This window comes from Equus asinus, chromosome 20 (genome assembly GCF_041296235.1).
Source record: "Equus asinus isolate D_3611 breed Donkey chromosome 20, EquAss-T2T_v2, whole genome shotgun sequence".
NCBI lineage: Eukaryota > Metazoa > Chordata > Mammalia > Perissodactyla > Equidae > Equus > Equus asinus.
Window position 1 is genome coordinate 47,445,602 of NC_091809.1, and position 15,143 is coordinate 47,460,744.

At 41.3% G+C, this 15,143-nt stretch overlaps 1 protein-coding gene across 6 annotated transcripts in view; it reads left to right on the forward strand.

Annotated features, from left to right (window-relative positions):
* Positions 1-15,143, forward strand: part of SIK3 (SIK family kinase 3) — a 245,456-nt gene that overhangs the window by 201,050 nt on the left and 29,263 nt on the right. For 4 of the 6 annotated variants that reach the window (XM_014855543.3, XM_014855545.3, XM_014855544.3 and 1 more), the window contains exons 7-10: positions 13,369-13,487; positions 14,043-14,153; positions 14,392-14,535; positions 14,975-15,052. In XM_014855543.3, coding sequence (XP_014711029.2) covers positions 13,369-13,487; positions 14,043-14,153; positions 14,392-14,535; positions 14,975-15,052 — 452 coding nt within the window. The remainder of the gene's footprint in view (positions 1-13,368; positions 13,488-14,042; positions 14,154-14,391; positions 14,536-14,974; positions 15,053-15,143) is intronic. The other 2 variants (XM_070490231.1, XM_070490232.1) reach the window with 1 other exon arrangement.

A 15,143-nucleotide genomic window follows, 5' to 3' on the forward strand; every position in this document is an offset into this window, starting at 1 on the left:
AGTCCATAGTTTACATTAGGGCTCACTCTTGGTGTTGTACATCCTATGGGCTTGGACATATGTATAATGACATGTATACACCAATATAGTATCATCATACAGAGCAGTTTCACTGCCCTAAAAATTCTCTGTGCTTATGCATCCCTCCCTCCCCCCAACCTCTGGCAACCACTGATCCTTTTACTGTCTCCATAGTTTTGCCTTTTCCAGAACGTCATATAGTTGGATTCATACCGTGTGTAGCCTTTTCAGATTGGCTTCTTTCACTTAGTAATATGCATTTAGGGTTCCTCTATGTCTTTTCATAGCTTGATAGCTCATTTCTTTTTAATGCTGAATAATATTCCATTGTCCAATGTACCATAGTTTGTTTATCCCTTATCCATAACCCAGTGATGGACATCTTGGTTGCTTCCGAGTTTTGGCAATTATGAATTAAGCTGCTATAAACATCTATGTGCAAGTTTTTGTGTAGCATAAGTTTTCAGCTCATTTGAGTAAATATCAAAGAGAGTGATTGCTGGATTGTGTGGTAACAACATATTTTATTTTGTAAGAAACCACCGAACTGTCTTCCAAAGTGACTGTACCATTTTGCACTCCCACCAGCAATGGAGGAGAGTTCCTGTTGCCCTACATCCTCGCCAGCATTTGGTGTTGTCAGTGGTTTGGATGCTTGTCATTCTAGTAGGTGTATAGTGGTATCTCATTTTAATTTGCAATTCCCTAATGACGTCTGGTGATGAACATCTTTTCATATGTATATTTACCATCTGTATGTCTTCTTTGGTGATGTGTTCTCTCCAAGTGTTTTGCCAATTTTTTAACTAAGTTGTTTGTTTTCTGATTGTTGAGTCACTTCTTACTTTTTGAAACACTTTTTTCTCATTGCTTCTCAGACACCACATTTCTCCAGTTTTCCTTCTGTCTCTCTGGGTGCACCTTCTCAGTCTTCTCTGCCAGCTTTCTCTCTCCGTTCATCCTTTACGTCTTTTCATCTTTACGCCATCTTTCAGAGCCATCTGATTTACTGCTACGGCTTCAGTGATTACTGTCATGCTCAGTCCCCACTTAACTCTCAGTGAGCTCTCTGGCCCAGACCCCTCCTCTGGAGTGAAGGGCCATAGAGCCAATCATTTGCTACCGATGGTTTCACTTTCATGTCTTAAATTTACATCAATGGAAACATTTTCAAAACTGAGCTTAACTCCCCCTTCCCTAGATTTGCTCTCCTCTGTGTTCCCTTTCCTAGTGAATGGCGTCACCTCCTGACCAAGGCAAAAGCTAGCCTTGATTCCTCCTTCTCTCTCATCATCGCCACAGCCAGTCAATTATCAGATTCTGTAGATTCAACACTCCATTCCTACAGCCACTTCCGTAGTGGCTCTTGCCTAGATTAAATAATAATCAACTAAATGGATTCCTGGCTCCAGTCTAGTCCCTCTCTAATCCATTCTCCACACTGCTGCATGAGTAATCTTTCCAAAACACAAATATAAAAACAAAACACACACAAATCTGATCATATCGTTTTCAGCTTAAAACGTTTCAGTGGGTTACCATTGCCGCTAGGCTAAAGTTCTCTCCGTCAGAGTGGCTAGCACACTGACTCAGCCATTTGTGACCATGACTATAGCAAAAAAGGCATTTTATACTGTGACCTAAAACATATATATACATACAACTGAACAATTTTTTCTTAAAAAAGCAAAACTTGCCTTTACTATGTGCCATACCCTCCAATATATTTTATTCTATTACATTAAAAAATACTGATTATAACTTATTAAATTGATCTCGTGACTGCTGTTTGAAAAACAATGGCAGAGAAATACCTTTATGGCCTGGCTCCTGCCTGTCTCTTCAGCCCTCGTTCCCATTCTGCAACTAGTCACCCTGACTTTCTCATAGTTTCCTGAACAAGAGAGATTCCGTGGAGCAGTTCCCCCTGCCTGGAATGCTTCTCCTCCTCTTCCTCCCCGACTCCACCCACTCCTGGATTCTAGAATAAGAAATTAGACGTGATAGAAAGAAGAATCTAGATAATTTCTACCATCTTCAGGTCTCCTGGCTTTGTTTTATCATGGGACTTAGCAGACTTTTTATTGTAGTTCTTTCGTTGTATGTCCTCCACACCAGACTGTGAGCTTATAGAAAGCAGAGACAAAACATGTGTTTTTCACAGTTGTCTATAGTCTAGCAGAGTATCTGGCTTGTAGTAGGACTTAGTAAATACTAAGTAGGTAGTAAATACAATCCTTCTTAAAACCCTCCAGTGGCTTTCACTTACACTTAGAATAAAATTCAAAAGGTCGTCATTATTATGGCCTACAAGGCACGACTGTGATTGGCTGCCCTCTCTAATCTTATTTCCTACCACTCGTCACCTTATGTTATGAACTCCAGTCACAGAGGCATCCTTGCTGTTTCTCAGACCTGCCGAGCACACACATGTCCCCGTTCCCTCAAATATTCACATGGCTTGCTTCCTCACCTCACTTGGGGTTTTTGCTTAAATGTCCCCTCAGAGAGGCCTTTCCTGACCCCTCCCAACATCCTCTTTCCATAACTCTGCTTCATTTTTTTTCATGGCACTTACGCTACCTGACTTGATTTGTTTATTGTGTCCCCACCCCCCATCCCCACTGCCTCTTGATTATGATAAGGTTTTGTTTTTGTTCCCACTGTATTCCCACGGCTTAGGACAATGCGTGGGTCCTAGTAGGCACTCAGTAAATATTTGTTCAATGAATAAATGAGTGCATGCATGTGTTTGTGAAAATGCTAACTACCAAAACCCCTTCAGAGTACACACTTGGATTTAAATAATAATATCAATAACAGTAATCTATATTTCTTCAAGGCATTCCGTTTACAAAGTATTTCCTACACTCGATCTAATTTGAGCTACATAACTGTACTCTGGAATTGGTATTGACACATTATTTTATCATTTTTCCAATGAAGTCTAAGAAGCTGAAGTTTAAAGAAGTTAGTTGACTTGCCTAAAGCCACACAGGTAATAAATGACTAAGTCAGTACTCAGATTCAGTGTTTGTTCTACTAGACCACACTGTTGCGAAGAAAGAGCAAGATAAACAAACCACTTCCTCTGCTTTTCCAGTGTCCACAGTATTTCCTGTGAGCAACTTGGATCCGCTCTATCCTCCTCCCCCACGTCCTGGCATCATGGCAAAAGATTTGTACTCAAGCCTTAGCAGAGCTGGCTTCAGGGAGTGGATGCTGGTAAAACAGCTAACCATACTGTCAACCACATTGTCCATTAGAGCTTAGAAATAAACTCTATGACATTTTAACTTCTAAGGAAGAGCTAATATTTGTAATATCATATAAGTTAACATGAAGGTTTAACGGCTCTCAGAATGCCAACATAATTATTCTAAATATGGTCACTTTTTAATCTCAGTCAAGTAATTCCCTAGGTAGGAATAAAAATTTTTGTAAAATTAAGTACAGAAAATGAGAAACAACCCAATCTAGGAGATGAGTAGACAGTTACTATGTTACCAGTATGATCTCTCTCGCCCTCAGGGACATACTTGTTCTTGGCCTTGCCTACCATCATAGCGCTGAATCCCAAGGCCCATCAGAGAATGCCACCAAAAGGATACAGCATAGGAGAAAATGAAGTCATAAAGTTGTTTAGTCTTTTCTTAGCTTAGACATTCTTCAAGTACTGTGAATTTTCAGGTTTATGTCAAGGAAACCTAGAGTCTGTCCCTGAGTCCTTTTTCTGCTTACACCTCTAGTTTCTGGGCACACTTCCACCTCACTACACGTAGAGTTAATTCTTTACCTGGAGGCTGAAGCCGGCACCTTTCCCGCCTGTCAGGTCTACAATTACTATATGATAGAAGAGACAGTGGTTGAGGGAAGTCCTTAAGAACAAGATCCTTTCTTTTCTTAAGCTGTTGTCATAGAATTGAGCTGAGTTTATCCACTTTTCTGCCAAAAGGATCTAGAAACTCCAGCAGAGCTGGTATAATTTTCTGAATTAGCACTTGGGAGACAAAGTGGGGAAGGTCCCATCGTCTAACTTCTTCTAGCCAAGTTGAATTCCAGAGCATCTACAGCTGTGTGGGAGGCCATGCTGTACAAATGGATACAGTTAGTTAAAAAATTCCAAGTGTCTCTTTGTTGTCAGTAATGTGCGGAATGAAGTTTCCTCACAATTAGTGGATATTTCTATGCCTGGTCTTGTTTGTTTGATAGAAGCTTCCCTTCGTGGTCATCCTAAGATGTACTAAAGACATACTTTCAAGTTGGAATGACAATATTGTAAATTTAAAAGAGGATTTATTTGAAGACTGAATCAATTTTATACCACTTTGTTTTATAATTCTGTCTTCCTCCACTCTCCCCTAGAAAAGCCTCTTGATATCAGAACTGTGTTTTGTACATCATCATCTTCCATAAAATCTAACAGCGCCTGGTATGGTATAAACATTCAGAGAACATTTTTTTTTTTTAAGATTTTATTTATTTTTCCTTTTTCTCCCCAAAGATCCCCGGTACATAGTTGTATGTTCTTCGTTGTGGGTTCTTCTAGTTGTGGCATGTGGGACGCCGCCTCAGCGTGGTTTGACAAGCAGTGCCATGTCCGCGCCCAGGATTCGAACCAACGAAACACTGGGCCGCCTGCAGCGGAGCGCACAAACTTAACCACTCCGCCACGGGGCCAGCCCCTCAGAGAACATGTTTTAAGGAGAAACCGAATCATTACCATTTACCTATTGAATCTTAAATCAGACTCCGGTGTTTTATTATTAAAGTGAAAGGTAACTCACTGGTGATCTGAATTATTAATTGGTTTTATGTACTTTTGTTATGTAGGTTATTACGTAGGTGACCAGGTCAAGTTGCTTCTAGTTTTAAAAGGTTTTGGTCTACTATAGAGTTGGCTCTCTATGTCTCAAGTAAAACAAGTTTGGTTCAGACAGTGTTTTTGGATTAAATTTACCAGAGCATCCCAGAGAGCGGTTAGGTAAAACCCTGAGCCTAAATTATAGAAGGATTACAAGCTGAAACTTGCAATTTTTTGAAGCTGTTGCGGAAGACGAGACCTGCCTGACCACAAGTATTAGCTGATGCTCTTTCTGCTTTCCTCTCCTGCCGAGGACAGCCAACAACTGAAATTTTTGGAGCATCAAACTCATTCACTATCAATGTGTTTTGTAAAACCATCCTAAAGCCTGCTTTGCCTTACTCAGCAGTTGCGCCACCTGCTAGCACGTGGAGTAAGATCAGCCATTTATTTAGCTGAAGGAGAATTAATTTACAGTGAAAAACTGCGGTGACGGCAAGTGCGTAGAGATCTCTTGTGGACAATCTTTTTGAGTCCTTATTGATTAGACTTCATTGTGACTTAATTAATTGTAATACTGCATCAGCATTTTATCACTGGGAATGCAAAACCCAGGCTTACATAATGCTTCTGACAGAGACTGTGCTGTGCAGCTACTGCCTGAAAGCTTCTACTTAGACACAAACAACTCTACCCTGATCGGCTTATTCATCGAGAACCACACAGAGCGCTTTGTTTAGAGGGAAGGGGAGGGGAGATTAAAGTGGCTCACCTGTCAGTCTCCAGACGCTGAGGGGCTCAGCGTCCTCAGACCAGTCCTCTCATACCTTTTTGAGGCATACTCCATCACAAGGGAGAAAAATGTGTGTGGTGCTTTTGTGTTAGTGAATGCAGAAATCACAGATGATGTCAAGAAAGAGGCTAGATCTACTGCAGAGTGAAGCAGGCCTCTCCTACCCATCTCCATGATTTCATCTAATATAATAGAAAACCAGGGGCCAGCCCAGTGGTGCAGTGGTTAAGTCCACACGTTCCACTTCGGCAGCCCAGGGTTTGCTGGTTCAGATCCTGGGTGTGGACGTGGCACTGCTTGGCAAGCCATGCTGTGGCAGGCGTCCCACATATAAAGTAGAAGAAGACGGGCACGGATGTTAGCTCAGGGCCAGTCTTCCTCACCAAAAAGAGGAGGATTGGCAGCTGATGTTAGCTCAGGGCTAATCTTCCTCAAAAAAAGAAAAAAAAAAAGAAAACCAGTGGGTAAGTATTGGTACTGCCTTACTTATTACCCTTCTTAAACAAACTGTCTCCTAGTTGATGGCAACCCTGTAGAGGAAAATAGAGAAGGGGAGGGAGTTAAGTGGAAGGACTCCAGAGATTTGCATAATAACTCACATTTATTAAACATTTTCTACATACCAACACTCTTGCATTAACTTATTTAATGTTCACAACTACCCTGTGAGGTGGGCTACCACTGTCATTTGATAGACAAGAAAACTGAGGCATGGTAAGGTTGAGTAACGTACCCCAAATCACAGCTGGGAAGTGGCAGAGCTGAGATTTGAACCCTGGCAGTCTGGTTTCAGAAACCATCGAACTGTTGTCTTTGGTTGTATTTTAATTCTCAGTAAATGTGTGTCTGCCAAGTTATTCCAAGTATCAAGAGAGTCCTGGAATAGATATCTTTGTCCATCTATATCTGGATTACTTACTGAAAAAAGAGTTAGTAACAAGTGCGTCGTATTGGACTCTGGAGTAAAACTGAGCCAGAATTTCGTTCTACGATAATGATTGATGTTAGGGCTTAAAAATATTTGAATAATGGCATAATAGTATAAGCAACAAATTTTTATAAATGTGAACTGCAAATTGGGCAGCCTCTAGTAGTATAACAGTGTAGCAAGCCAGGGTCTTTTCAAGGTCGGGGCCAGAGGTCAGTGTTAGCATCCCCAGCCCTTAAGCCAGTATCTCCTAATTTCTGAATCTTAGTTCTGACAGCCTCACAACTTTCTAGAAAAACTATTGAAAATAAGGAAAATTCAAGAAATAGGTGTTCTTTTACAAATAAATGGAGACAAATGGGTCAAACACTTGATTTCTCTCAGTCAATTTCAGGTTGATAAACTCTTAAGACCAAAGAGAAAAAAGCCTCTCAGCAGAAGTTTATTGATTCCTAATAGAAGCTCTTTTCTCAGCTCCATCTTTATTTTCCAGAGTGTTCCAAGCCATCTATCTTCCTTTGGCCTCTGTGTTCAACCACTGAAAGTTTGCCACAGTATTTAGTTATAAGGAATTTGATTTCTATTTCAGAATATTCTGATGATAATTTGCAGAAACCGGTGGTGTTGGAATTTATTAATGTATTAAATTTTGTTTCCTTTTTGGATTTTGAGATTTGAGAAATATAGAACCCTCTTTGGTTTTTTTAGGGGATTGGGGCTTGGTGAGGATGATTGGCCCTGAGCTAACATCTGTTGCCAATTTTCCTCTTTTTACTTGAGGAAGATTCACCCTGAGCTAACATCTGTACCAGTCTTCCTCTATTTTGTATGTGAGATGCTACCACAGCATGGCTTGACGAGCAGTGTGTAGGTCTATGCCTAAGATCTGAACCCACAAAACCTGGGCCGCTGAAGTGGAACATGCAAACTTAACCGCTACACCACTGGGCCAGCCCCTAGAGCCTGCTTTGAAATTTTAATTGCTCTGGAGAATTAAACATTATTAAGAAGTTTGTTAAAATTATTGAAAATAAAAACTCTTGGGCTAAATGCTTTGGAATCACCTTTGGACACACCTTGTGTTGACTGGAAAGAGCACATGAGAAACCAGACCATACCCCTCCTCCAGGCACCTGTAAGAAACATGAATTTGCTGGGTAATTGCTTCTTCCTTGCATTCTTCCCATGCCTCCTGGCACACAGACGTCTTCTGTTTCCACCAGCTCAAAGCAGTTTTATGTGGTCAGAAAGAATCCATGACTCAATTTCTTTTAGACCACTCCTCTGCCCGCAGAGCTGAAAATGATTGCTTTGCCTGTTCCACACTTTGGCATCACATGAAAAGTTTGAGAGACAGTTGGCATTCCCTCCATCCTAGGATCAGCCTGATGAATCTGACGATCCAGTGCCCTAAATTTCTGTCTACCCCTTCCCCTTGGCTATGATTCCTTGATTGGGGAAGCCTGTTGTTTCTAACCTTCCATCACAGTCTTCATCACCATGCAACAGCCGGAGTATGTGAACCAAGTTCACTTTTCTGTAGTGTGTTTAATCCTCACCATTATGTCCCTGCCTTCTCAATTCATCTTAATCCAATTTGCTGTTCCCCCTTAACATTGTTTTCCAGGTAGTTCATAGCCTTCTGACCATGAACTTACCCAGCCCATTTTTTATTAACTTGGCCTGTAGGTGACTCGAATGTTGGAACCTGTGGAGATTACTTCGCATTTGATCTGACAGAAGAGGAAATGAAATTGATTTGAGTTTTTATTAAGATATACTGGCTACTACCTAAAACATCAATAGTTAATTTATTTCAGGTACTCTATGGGTTAAGAACACTGCCTTTGGAGTAAAACTGGCCAGAATTTGGATCCTGCTTTGCCTCTTATTTGGTCAGGTTTCTTAACTTCTCTGATTGTAATTTTTTTATCCATAAAGTAGGTTGATGTGTGAATTAAATGCTTAAATTAAATTAACTTAAAGAGTTTAGCACTTTGCCTAGCATGTACATGCTCAATGAATGTGTTATTATTATTAAATTATATTTTTGAATGAAGTGCTCTATTAATCTTTCACACCCTCCTTCCCTGTGTTGTTTTTTACTATTTTCTGTGTTTCTTTCTCTCACTATCTTAACATGCTAAGGATATGTTATTAATGCTTTCAGTTGGCTCCACAGGGTTTGTGGAGAAGACTTATCTGCCTGGAGTTGTTTTGGTTTGTTGTATCATAACCTTGATGCTATAGCTATACCCACATGCCAATGTCTCCTCAAGTGGTAATCTCATTTACAGATTATTCTGTATAACCTCAGAAAAGATCAGTGAGTAAGTATGTCCTGTGTGATACGGAGAACTCTAAAGCTACACGGGGAAACTGGAAATCATCTGATCCGGCTCTTGCTGGATATTAGGTGTTATCATAGGCACTGGGGATACACAGCTCCATGAGATACTTGAGACACAGTCCCTGTGCTTAAAGGACTCTCAGTCTTTCTCACTCCTAATGCTGGGAGCCCTTTGAAAGACATCTCAAATGTCAGCCTCTGATTAAAGATTTCTAGTGACAATGAATGCACTATTTCACAGGACAAATCATTTCCTTTCACAGTTACATGGTTTTTAGAGTTGGAGGGGACCTGGAGTTCATCCCATCCAGTTACTTTCTGGACCTAACTCTTCAAGTGAAATCTTACTCAGAACATTAATCTATAAAATGGATAAAATTGCTGTGCTCCAGGTATGGCCCTGCCCACTTGACTGCCCCCTCTCACTTCTCTAAGGGGCCCCTCCTCAGATCCCTAGGACCCTGATCCGGTAATCTGGATCAACTCTAGTAATTAGAAAGGTTTTTCCTAAATTGAACTTGTTACTTCCTAATTACTCCAAATTCAGGCCCCTGGAGCAGCACAGTATAAATCTGCTTTGTCTTCTTTAGAAAAACCTTTCAGATACTTGAAGAACACCCAGCATACCTTTCCTGCCTAGCCTTCTCTTCTCCAAGATACATCAGCCTCATTGCCTTTAACCTGACTTTAGGTGGCATGTTTTCAAAGTTTTAGTCAGGAAACTCTTACATTATTCTGTTTCTTCTTCCAGCCTGGAAGCTGGAGACAGAGCTTCTGTTAACTCTTGGTTGACTTCGAAGTTGGTTTTTCATTCCCCTTTCCCATCCCTTACTGTTTCCCCCGGGCTGAATGCGTTAACCTCTTAGAGAAAGCTGTTTATTATCAAGGTCAAAAAAGAAGAAAGACGTTAAAGACCTGGCCTTCTTAGATGGAATTACACTGGCAGTCTCCACTGAATTCCCATTTTAGGACACTGCTCATACAGCAGCTCTCTCTCCAGTCGTCTAGATGCCTGTCTGCGCTCCAGGGCAGGGCTCGCTGCGCATCCTCTCGTTAACATTCTGCCGGCATATCAAGTTTCATGGGCCCACAGTGATTTTCACTGCAGAGACCGCTTGGCGTCTTGCATGGCGCGGATGAAAGCGGCCTGTGAAGGGAAGCCGCTCCTCTGGCACACACGAGCGGAGCAGCAGATTCCTGAATTGCCCAAGTGCTTCAGTTTCAGTCAGTATCAAAGGCTGTGTCTGCCTTTTGGGAAGGAATAAGTGATGGGCCCACTTTAGACATTAAAATAGAGTATTTCTTGGCATCTGGAAAAGTTGATGTTTTGTACCCTTTGATCTGAGGCCGTGTCTTCTTTCCACTCATTTTAATTGACTGTCCTGTGGTTAATTGTGTTATTAGGTTTGGGAGCATTTATTCCCTTCATTTTCACTGTCTTTCCGTATTTCATGTAGAATAGTGCATTCAGACCTACGTTGAATTTAATTTCATGAACTATATGGCGCTTAGGAAGTATCGTTGATGATAATACTCTGGCTTTCTGCATTTTGTTGTGTTTTACCATCTGTGCAACATATGAAAAGTGTTAGCTTTCTGTTCCTTTGCATGCTGGCTATTATATAAGGGACACAAGATAAAAAGCTCTTGTCCTTTAGGTGTTGCCACTGCAGCCAGGAGTTCTTAACGTGGGGCCCGTAGCCATCTAGGGAAGCTATGACATGCTGTTGGGACTCATTGAACAGACTAAAATTATATGCAAATTTTTGTGTATAAATTCTTGTTCATGTTTTTCTGGAGATTTTTCAGGGCATCTGAAACCAAATAATGATTAAGGATGACTGAACAGAGGTTTCAAGATCTTGAAATTGAATTAGATACATCTTTTAATCAGGACTTATTATGGTGATGTTGATTTTTTTGTTTGTTTTTAAGACAATTGCTTTGAAAATTCTGTTGTAAAGCAACCCTGTAACTGAGCGTCATTCTGCCTTGGTCATCTGATTCAAGGCTAATGTGGTTACCTTTTAGGCACTAAATTCTATATGGAAACCAAAAGAAAACAGAAGAGTGCCATCTAGAGGTCTTAACAATTTCACAACTTTCAAATCAGGCCCAGGCTTTCTCCCTACATGGGGGTCTTTAGTTTTAGTGACTTTCTAGATTAAGAACATTTTTTTCCTCTCAAGTAATTGCAGACCATAAAGGTGTGTGTCAATATTTATAATCCATACAGATGCTACAGTTGTGGGGTCTAGCCTTGCTACTGTGGGAACATAATTTTAATAAAGGCTTAATGTTGTAGGTGGCTTTTACTCTATTTTATAGAGATATGGGAACTACAGGCTTTAAGAGCCACATTGCATTTGAATATACTTTTAATCATAAAGCAAGAACAAATTTATGCCTACTATAAAATCATTCTGAAATAGGGACTTTGCTGTATGTTCTCTTAAAGTTAGAATAAATTAAAAATTGAGTAATTTGTCCTAATTACTCTTGGTATTCCTTTCAAGATGATGATATAGAATGGTGTTTGCCAAATGATGCAGAAATTGTGGGATTGCAGAGTTGAATTCACTCTGGAAAATAGATCAAACAGAATATATATCCCATGAAGACGTATAAAGGGTCGGCAGGAGCGTAGCTCTCAAGTCCCCGCTCTGCCGTTACTGTGCCATGTTGAGTATGTTAACTTTCTTCTTTTATAAGTGTGGCTAATAATAGTATCTCATTTAGGGTTGTTGTGAAGATTAAATGAAATAGTTGGTAAGCACAGTGCCTTATATATAAAAGGTCTTTTAAAATTAGCAATAATTTATTGTTGTTGTTTTTTTTAAGATTTTATTTTTTTTTCCTTTTTCTCCCCAAAGCCCCCCAGTACATAGTTGTATATTCTTCGTTGTGGGTCCTTCTAGTTGTGGCATGTGGGACGCTGCCTCAGCGTGGTTTGATGAGCAGTGCCATGTCCGCGCCCAGGATTCGAACCAACAAACACTGGGCCGCCTGCAGCTGAGCGCGCGAACTTAACCACTCGGCCACGGGGCCAACCCCTATTGTTATTGTTATTATCACTGACCAGTTTTATTTTCAGGACAACTGTAATAAAAGCGAAACAGACTACTTTTAAAACCTGTATCTTATAGAGAATTTTATAGTTTAAAAAGCATTTTCACAAATAAAATTTTGTTTGGTTAGAGTTTCAGTAAATATTTATTCATATATTCAGTAGCTATTTATTCAGCTCCCATTAGGTGTAATAACCATCTTTGGTGTTGGAGGTTTGGTACTAAAAACAGTGGTAAGAACGACATGGACCTTACGTTGGGAGAGTTAGACAATAAACAAGTAAATAAACAAGACTTCACAAAGAAGTCTTAGTGTGAAGAAAATCAGTGTGATGTAATAGTGACTGGGGGCCTACTTTAGATTGATTTACAGGGCTACTCCCACATTACCCGCAATACCCCCAGTTTACAGATGAGAAAACTTAGAAATAGAGGGTGATTTTGGAATCAGAATATAGGTTTCTCAGGCCGGCCCAGTGGTGCAGCAGTTATGTCCACACGTTCCGCTTTGGCAGCTCAGGGTTCACTGTTTTGGATCCCAGGTGCAGACATGGCACCGCTTGGCATGCATGCTGTGGTAGGCATCCCACATATAAAGTAGAGGAAGATGGGCATGGATGTTAGCTCAGGGCCAGTCTTCCTCAGCAAAAAGAGGAGGATTGGCAGCAGTTAGCTCAGGGCTAATCTTCCTCAAAAAAAAAAAAATGTAGGTTTCTCGATTGTGAATGCATTGTTTTTTCTGCTATATAATACATAGTATGAGCTCCCAGAGAAAAATATCTATTGATCTGAATCTGTGTAGCTTGGAGCCCAGTTGTATGCACCTGTTAATGTTTAAACAACATTGAGAAAATGATAAATAAGGCTAGCAGAGTCCCACTGTGTGGTACGGAGGCATCCTGTGCCTGTGCCTTTCTCCCTGACACCTTGGACAATCAGAAGTTTAAATTCTGACTTTTGAAGAGAGCTTTTGGACACTTAAGCCAAAAGCATTAGTACGCACATGGTAATACATATAGGAGGACAGAACTGAATATTTTGAGAACCTTGTAAGATACTGAATCTCTTTAGAGGACATTCAGTTCTTCATTAACTGTATTAAATGGGGCCATACATAATGTAAATAAATGAAATCCATGGCTTATTCCTAGACCGTTTCTGGTCAGACTTTTAGTGAAGGTATTAACCCAACTACCAGGTTTGAATTTCACTTTTCTTCACCTCTTTCTACCTTTGCCCAGTCCCTACTGGAGTAAGCAATGACATAGGTAAGGAGCAAGGAGCAAGAGAGACAAACTAGAAGCAAGGAGCTTGAAAATCTGCCTGCTCACTTTGCCTCCCGTTCCTCAGCCCCAGCGGCGCCTCCCTCTCAGAGGTTGAAGGCAGGCTCTTTGTCTGTTGCAGAGTGTGAGCACTTGATCCGCCACATGCTGGTGTTAGACCCGAACAAGCGCCTCTCTATGGAGCAGATCTGCAAGCACAAGTGGATGAAGCTAGGGGACACCGATCCCAACTTTGACAGGGTGAGCTGGGCACCACTTTCCTCAGGGGACTCTGCTCAGAGCTACTGCAGTCTCTTTTGCACAAGATCGTAATCAGGCCGGGACCTGAAAACACTCGGAACAGACTGATGTGTAATACTAAAGCAGCCAGTGAAGTAAGCACGAGGGAATTGTAAAACCAGCTGAGTTGTTGGAGAATAGGGATACCAGTTCCCTACCACTTGTCCCCAAATCATAGTCCCTTCTTGGCTTTTGAGAAAGTACAGCCCACAACTCTGCAGCTCACCCACCATGGGGATGTCTCCTTCTTCTTGTCTTAGTGTGCTCAGTTCAATGGCTCCTGTGGCATACCTTTGTTTAAACCGTTATGTCCATCCCAGGTACCCCAAGGAGCTCAGGAAAATGGGGATCTTGTCTGCTGACAGCTAAGTACCTAGGACTATCTTGCTTAGGCTTTATCTGAGGCCAAAAATATCCCAAGCTAGAGGCCATGGAACAGCTTGTTCATTATATATGATATGCCATGTAGACGTGGTTAATGAGGGATTTGGTAGCTTGCCTTTTTTTATGTTACAGTTAATAGCTGAATGCCAACAACTAAAGGAAGAAAGACAAATGGACCCCCTGAATGAGGATGTCCTCCTAGCCATGGAGGACATGGGACTGGACAAAGAGCGGACACTACAGGTATCTCTCAAGTAGTAGAGAACAAAGTGAGGTGTAGCCCTTCTCCCCCTCTGTCCTGCCTTCTCTGTTTTTTCTCCTCCCTGGGAAGTTGGATCTTTCTGTTTTCCTCCTGTTCTTCCTCTGCCCCTCTCTGGCCTTGGAAAGAAGGTGTTTTGGTCTTCTGATGTTACTATTGAAAGGGTTTTGGTCATTGACATACCACTTCACCAGGGTTTTTCACTCTTTTCTCTCTCGGTAGTCGTTAAGATCAGATGCCTATGATCACTATAGTGCAATCTATAGCCTGCTGTGTGATCGACATAAGAGACACAAAACCCTGCGTGTCGGAGCACCTCCTAGCATGCCCCGAGCCATGGCCTTTCAAGCCACGGTCAGTATCCAGGTGGGTAATGACTCTGGTGACCTGATTCAGGACAGTAACACTGGGGGCTGGCGGGGTGAGAGGTGTTACCCATTGCTTACCAACGCTAAGTCGGGAGAGAGCTTCTTGTTCTTCCTCACCTCTGTCCCCTCGCATCTGTCATCTTTTCCTTTGTCTGAGGTCAAGCAAAGATCTGAACCTTCTTTGACAGAGAGGATGGAAGGGTATTTCAGTACTTGGGATGGGCAACAATAGTTACTTTTTTTCTAAGAAACAGCAAATCATTGAAAGAAACTGTCCTCTATAAAGAATACTTCCTCGTTGTAGTGTCTCAGTGCAGAGGGACCAAAGAGTCAGAGGTAGAAACATATAGACTAGTGATCAAGAATACTTTGGAAGACTATCATTATTTCCCTCTAGTTTTTAAGGTGTGTCTGTATGCGTATGTACTCCTTTCCAGGCGGAACAGGCTGGTACCACGATGAACATCAGTGTTCCCCAGGTGCAGCTGATCAACCCAGAGAACCAAATTGTGGAGGCAAGTAGCAGCCTCTGATAGTTGTCAGCTGAAACCGCTTTCTTTCCCATAGCCTTGCTTCCTTTCCTTACTTCTTATTTCGAATTTGATT